We start from the raw sequence: 6,717 nt of genomic DNA on the forward strand, positions 1-6,717 counted from the left end.
AGCAGACTACAAAGAGTGACACGTTCAGCCGAACGCAGAATTGGAGGGGGGCTTCCCACCCTCCAGAACATTTACAACAAGCGGTGCAAGGGGAAGGCTAAGAGAATTATTAAGGACTCGAGCCACCCGAACAACTGCCTCTTTGAACTGCTGCGGTCAGGCAAGCGATACCGGAGTCTTAAGGCGAGCACAGAAAGACTCAGAAGAAGCTTCTATCCCCAGGCCATCAGGCTGCTAAACGAACAATAAACACTATGCAACAACCATCAAATGCACACAGCACACACACCCACACGCACACACTCACTTAAACAAACAACACACTGCAGCACCCACTCTCCACACTTTAGATCACACAAACACACTTTATATTAATTGATAAAGGATTTGCACTACAACTCGTACACCTACTGTAAATTGTACCTAAATTGCACCTCATCCTATTTCTGCCTTGCACTATATAGTATTGTATATTAGTACACTACACAGTATTGTATATTATATGGTAACTCAGTTACGTCTACTCTGCATCGAACATTGTACATATGTCTATACTGAACACTGTGACCTCATTTTTTTACTTCTAATTTACATGCTATACTATGTTATTTTATTTCATACTTATCTTGTCTTGCACAGTCTCTGGAGCGTAACAGTAAGAAGCATTTTGTATAAAAGTATTCTGTACTTCTGTATGACAACTATTAAAGAAACTTGAAACTTGAAACAAGTTCAGATGGTGTATAAACACTAAATTCAATGCATGATTTCAAGTCAACGTGAGGAGTTACAATGTAGTCCACAACAGCTTTCCCCTTTATAGAAATTGAAGTGAAATTATCTTTGTCAGCGTTTAATCTCCCATTTACTACACAGCATTTTGAGTCTTTTAAAAATTCAATGAAGGATTGTCCATGTTTATTTACAGTCAGATCTAAAGCGGATCTAGGCGGGATGTCATCTGCCTCCACATACTCTTTCAGATCTGCAATGAGACTATTTAAATCACCACACAAATAAATAGCATCTGCATTAACTGTATACAATAACGTCAGTAAATGGTTATTGCTACAACCCAAAAGTTGCAAAACATGAACAGAACAATATATGTTTTTTGGCACGATTACGTGTGTTTACATTTGAGCTCTGTTTCGTAAGAGGGGTGGGGTTCATAAACTGTCCACCAGTAGTAGATGTCTTAAGGAATTTAAATTGGTCTTAATTGCTCCACTGTGCTCCCAAGCCAGACAGTCCAGCCCTTCCACAACATTTGAGCAGATGGGTCCCAGAGTGTCCTCTACGCTCAAGACAGACAGGTCCCAGAGTGTTCTCTACGCTCAAGACAACAAGGTAAGCCATAAGAATCTTATATACCCGTAATCTAGCGACTCCACACAACTAGAGCTCTTCATGGAACTACCTTTTGATGGCTTATGGAATTAGATTGCAGATAATAAGATACACACCAGCTGTATGATGCCAGAGGAAATCACATGTAGGCCTACAGTAAACCTATTTATCAAAGATTAACTCATTAGAATGCATCCTTTTTTTAGGCTTCAATCACACAAAGAGCTATTGATCTTTCTTTTAAGTATTATTGGGTTACTAAGTTACTGTAGAATACTTACAAGCAATGTGGTTTTTGACTGCCCTCAAGCCTCAAATCTGGTCAGGACAGAGTGGGTGGACACCAGACAGATTACAGTGAATGTTAATTAGAGTAATTTGGCTGTCTTCACCACTTCCCTTGTGGAGAGAGTAGACCCTACACTATGAGACAGAGAGACAAACATTTACAAATCCATCTATCCATTTTCTTATCACCACCCAGCTGCGTGATGGAAGTGAAGGTGTCTGTGGATGGCGTCCCACGTGTGGTGTGCGGAGTAACCGAAAAAACTACATGTCAAGAGGTGGTTGTTGCATTGGCTCAAGCCCTTGGTGCGTATATGTCAGCCAGGTTTCACATAGTAACAAAATTGTGAGATGTGTTAGTTCTAACAGTTTTTGCCTGTAATTCTATTTAGGTCAGCCAGGGCGTTACACGCTGAGAGAGAAGTTCAAAGACTTTGAGCGGAGTGTGACATCCAACGAGCGCCTTCTGGAGTCACTTGAGAGGTACGGACAGCAGGCCAGGGAGGTCCAGCTGACTCTACTACATAACGGTCCGTCTCTCTGGGAGGGAATGAGCAGAACGAAAGGCGGTAGATACCAGCCTGGCCCACAGATGAGGAAAACAGACGCAGGGGCCAGAGTGCAAAGGGGCAGCGGCTCACTGAGTCGGCATCGTCAGAGCTTGCCACCGCTATCTCGTCTGCGACAACAAGCTAAACAGCCACCGGAAGAACTGAAGAAACCCAAGAGAAAGTCTCTGACACTCATGGAGGAGGCCTGGGGGTGGCTGGAGGGTTTGGGAAAGGGCGGAGCTCACCAATCAGAGCATGATAAGGGCAACAGCAAGGAGACTGATAAACGGAGCGCCAGCTCCCTGGATGTTTCTATCGCGGTTGTCAAGGATACCTCTGCCCCAGGAGGTCTGCTGAGCAGAGTCAGAGGTCAGAGAAGCGGGAAATCCAACACGGAACGGCCAACATCCTGCTGCATGGGAGATCAGACTGGAGATAAGGACTGCAAACATTGCGGTAAAGAAAGAAAAGAAAAAAAAACACAAGAAGCCAGAACAGCCGAGACGAAAGCGGAGGACCTGCAGGTTTCGAACCGCGCTGACAAGACTGGAGACGGGAAACGGAATCTAAGGGAAACTATCACACGACAACTGGCCTGTTTGCAAGATCTACAGGGCCACATAGCCTCCACAGACAGACAGATTAGGGAACTTGAGGATCGACAGAAGCCCAGGAAAGCTGAGCAGGAAGCCCAGCAGAAAGTGATAGAAGAGGAGATGGAGCAGCTGCAGTTTTGGGAGAATGAACTAAAAGCAGAGGAGGGCTATGAGAAGGATCTGCAGGGTCAGTTTCTGGAGATGAAGGAGAAAGCCATGGAGTGCAAGGTCAAGCTGGAGGAGTATAGGTGCAAGATGCAAGGGTGTGATTTCAACGGGGTTCAAAGAACTGTCCAAGTGGAATCTGAGATGGGTCTGAGAAAATGTGACACGAATGCTGTGGCTGACAACTTGACGGTTTCAAATAAGGCCCTCAATCAGCCAAGTTCAACTGGTGACGTGAACACTGACAGGAAGTTCTTGCCCAGAGGAGACTGCAATCTTCCTCACGCTCTAGTTCCTCCAAACCAGATAAGGGAGCGACGACCCACAGGACCCACAGAGCTCAGGGAGTGGTGGTCACGCTGGTCGGCAGCCCAGAGCCCCAAATCTGACCAGCCAAAGGTGATACATCGTACTGAACTTACAATACGTCTGGGTGGCACCAGAGTTTAGAGGATGGCAGAGTCATAGAAATTAGATTGAATAGAAAATGTCCTGAGCCTCACAATCATAGGAATTCTGGGTAATTCCTGGTGGTTTCCCTTGCCACGGCAACATTGCCAAGACATTCACAAATGTCTTACATAATTAAGATTCAGACTGTCAAAGTGGTCAGGCAGCAGGTTGCCTGGTTAAAAATGCCTTACATTTTTATATTAGGCAAATGTGGCTCTCGGAAAAATGTTGGCCTTACAGTAACAGACACTTGTGTAGTGTTTCTTTTTTTATCCACTTTCTCATTATTTTTCTATTTTTCTCCCATCCCAATTTCGTATTGCCAATTCTCCCCTCCCCTGTCTTGAACAATGCTAGACTATGCCTCCCACTGGTCGGCTGTAGTGAGGATAGAAGCCTTGCATCACGTGTCCCCTCCGGTACACGAGGAGGCAGCCTGTCGCATCTTTTCACCAGACAGTGCGGACTCTCAGTGGCGAGGAGTAATGCGTGGGAGGCTCACGCTGCCCCCGATACTTCCTGTCTCTGCTGTGCAGGCGTCACCCAACCGACCTGTAGGAGTCGCTGTCCACAACGTCCAATCCCCACCCATCGACTTCCACCCGCTACCTCTGTCAATTGAGATAGTATGACGACTGGCCCAAGCCGCAGGCAATGCTGACCCCGGGATTCGAGACCGGAGTCTCTTGCATTGGTGACGAGCGCAATCTCCGCTACGCCACCCAGCCGCCCCACACTTGTGTAGTGTTGAAATCTTTCAGAGAACAGTTGTTATAAAGGCTACACACAGTGCAGTCTGTAAGTCTGAGTACTGTGGAACACTCTTTTGTTTTGGCTCTGTGCTCCAGCACATTGGATTTGAAATGGAACGATGGCCATAAGCTTAAAGTACATACTTTCAGCTTTAATTTGAGTGTTTACAATAATATTCAAGGGTGGGCAACCTTTTTGGGTATGATATCTACTGACAATGACCACTGTGTTATTATAGACTTCTAATCAGAATAATGCAAACATATAATGAGTCAATAATTTAATATAATACACCATTTTTATGTATAGCCCCAAGAGACCAATGCCCCTCAATACATTTGAATGGGAAGTGTATAGTGGACACTTGAACACCAGAATACTCACAAACAGTGTGGGATATGTAGTTGACTTCTGAGTGATATGTTGTTCAGTCCCAAATCACACCCTCCTGTATGATATTGGTAGGTGTCATGTCATGTTTCCAATTTGTGTCCAATTCCTAGATTGACTTCCAGAGTACAATTGGACACAAAAAATTGCACTTGTATGTACTTTTACGTTTGGTGAAATTATTAATATTTTCTTTGAAGTCATTGAAATGTAGATCATCATTTTTGGATATTCCATGTATTTGCATTTGTGAAGTCAATCCAAATCACTTGTGAATGTGATATCACCAGAAAGTACTCAACCTCTGCCGTCTTTAACCTCTTAAGCCCGGAGCCCTATTTTCTGAAAATCCGCCTAAAATACATACCTAAGTAAATGGAATATTGCTCCACTTCTACAAGTTTTATTTCCATATTGTTGTGTCTATTGATATTGTGTCTATTACTAGGCTTGCTTAAATTGTGATGAAACAAAGGTGAATATGAATTATGATTTTTCTTTGCATATTTGACAGTGAATAACTCCATGCTAAAAATTACCAAACATGAAAAACTGCCACTGAGCTCGTTCAGCACCTTCTTGAGCTCACGTGTACAAAGAATTTAAGGAAATTAATAAAGGGAAGATGATTAAACAGAAGGTTTTGTAGATACAGTACTGAATTCTGCCATCCGGACACATGCAATTTGAAATATTATTATATTATAGAATATAGAATATCAGGCCTATAAATGACCTTATTATAGCCAACTTGCACATCTATGGATCGGGCCAAATCTACTCTTTCTACTCAACCAGGGATTGTTGCTAAATGTTCACAGAAGGTAGACACACTAACTGCGCTCCAATCTATGCCAAAAACGTTCAGTTTTGTGGTAGATAATCCCGAGAAATAAGAAAAAATAATAATAATAATCAGGAAGTCATTTGCTTGCAGGAAGCTGGAATCGGCTGGGAAAGGTAGTTTTTTGAAATTTCAACACTCATTCAGAGCTCTGGATGCCCTCTCCGCATATGTCTGCAAAACTTTTAGCAACGCCAATTCAAATGGTGGATATTCGCTAAATTATGAAGACATTCCATAAACTAAAATCTCACTAATAACACTTTAACCTATTGGTAAACAAACGTATTGATGAAAATATACACTATGCCTGCTGTTTTGACAGGATTATGGTCTTTACTCTTGGATACATTTGAAAAAAACGCAACATTATGTCATACAGTCTAGAGAGATTGATTTATGACGTGATGTCATTTTGGGACCGGTACCGCACCCGTCGGGCTTAACTCAATGGGCGCCAGACCCGAGGATAGTCGGGTTATCTCGCCAACCGTTCACGCCAGACCCGAGTATAGTCGGGTTTTCATCGTTATTTCTTTTATTAGATATTTCTATTCATTTCAGGCACACGGACCTCAGGGTTACCATAGGAAATGAGTCTGAGATCGCCAAAGTGCAATACCGGCCGCATCCTTCTAGGTGGCAGTATCGAGCACCATTTGAAACCTTGTATCTTACCCTGTGTTAAGTTCAAATCCCTCCGGGCGCAGTTTTTTGGGTCAGGCGAGTCGAGCGGTTCCGCCGATCGCATTGAGATGCGTCAAATGCCCCCGATGCATGTGTTGTGGTGGATTATGTTGGCAACACGATGGACACCAATACTGGGAATCGCGATCAGACAATTGGAATATTCTTTTTGGGGTACCTCCTAGTGAAGGTGAGGACTATTATGACAACAATCCTGCTTTGATGGGCCATAGTATTGTATCCATAGCTATAATATAGAATATAGATATAGCCCTGCAAACAACGCCATGCATCCCTATCTCTTAGAGCGTTGGCCCAGTAGGAACAAAGATGCTCCAGGCCCATGGCGTCCATTGAGTTAAGAGGTATGAGTGAACACAACACTTATCTTTAGATAATAAAGTTTGAAAACATTGTTCCTCTGAAAACGTCAAACAGATCTGGTATGTCATAAATGTATAGATGTAGCAGTACTGTCTATCTGTATGTCATGTATGTCATATATGTCCTGCTGAATTGAAAATGGAGGCCCCTGGTGTAAACAAGACGAAAGTCTTTCTCTGGTCTGCATCCCCTTAACAATTGTGTGTATTGAGCTGTACTGTATTGTACCCATTCTGCAATCTGTTAATAAAGTTTT

General features: G+C 43.3%; 1 protein-coding gene across 2 annotated transcripts; it reads left to right on the plus strand.

Moving 5' to 3' along the window:
* The first annotated feature begins 1,270 nt into the window (after nt 1–1,270).
* On the plus strand, nt 1,271–5,185 carry rassf11 (Ras association domain family member 11). Of its 2 annotated transcripts, none has more exons than XM_084334183.1 (3): nt 1,271–1,350; nt 1,835–1,944; nt 2,031–5,185. In XM_084334183.1, the coding sequence occupies exons 2-3, from the start codon at nt 1,842–1,844 to the stop codon at nt 3,398–3,400; spliced, it is 1,473 nt and encodes a 490-aa protein (XP_084190309.1). In that variant the 5' UTR covers nt 1,271–1,350; nt 1,835–1,841; the 3' UTR covers nt 3,401–5,185. The 2 variants fall into 2 exon arrangements, with proteins under 2 accessions (XP_084190309.1, XP_084190308.1); XM_084334182.1 differs by having other exon boundaries at nt 1,835–1,916.
* The last annotated feature ends 1,532 nt before the right edge of the window (nt 5,186–6,717 follow it).

Source organism: Notolepis coatsorum (assembly GCF_963971535.1).
Source record: "Notolepis coatsorum genome assembly, chromosome: 17".
Classification (NCBI taxonomy): domain Eukaryota; kingdom Metazoa; phylum Chordata; class Actinopteri; order Aulopiformes; family Paralepididae; genus Notolepis; species Notolepis coatsorum.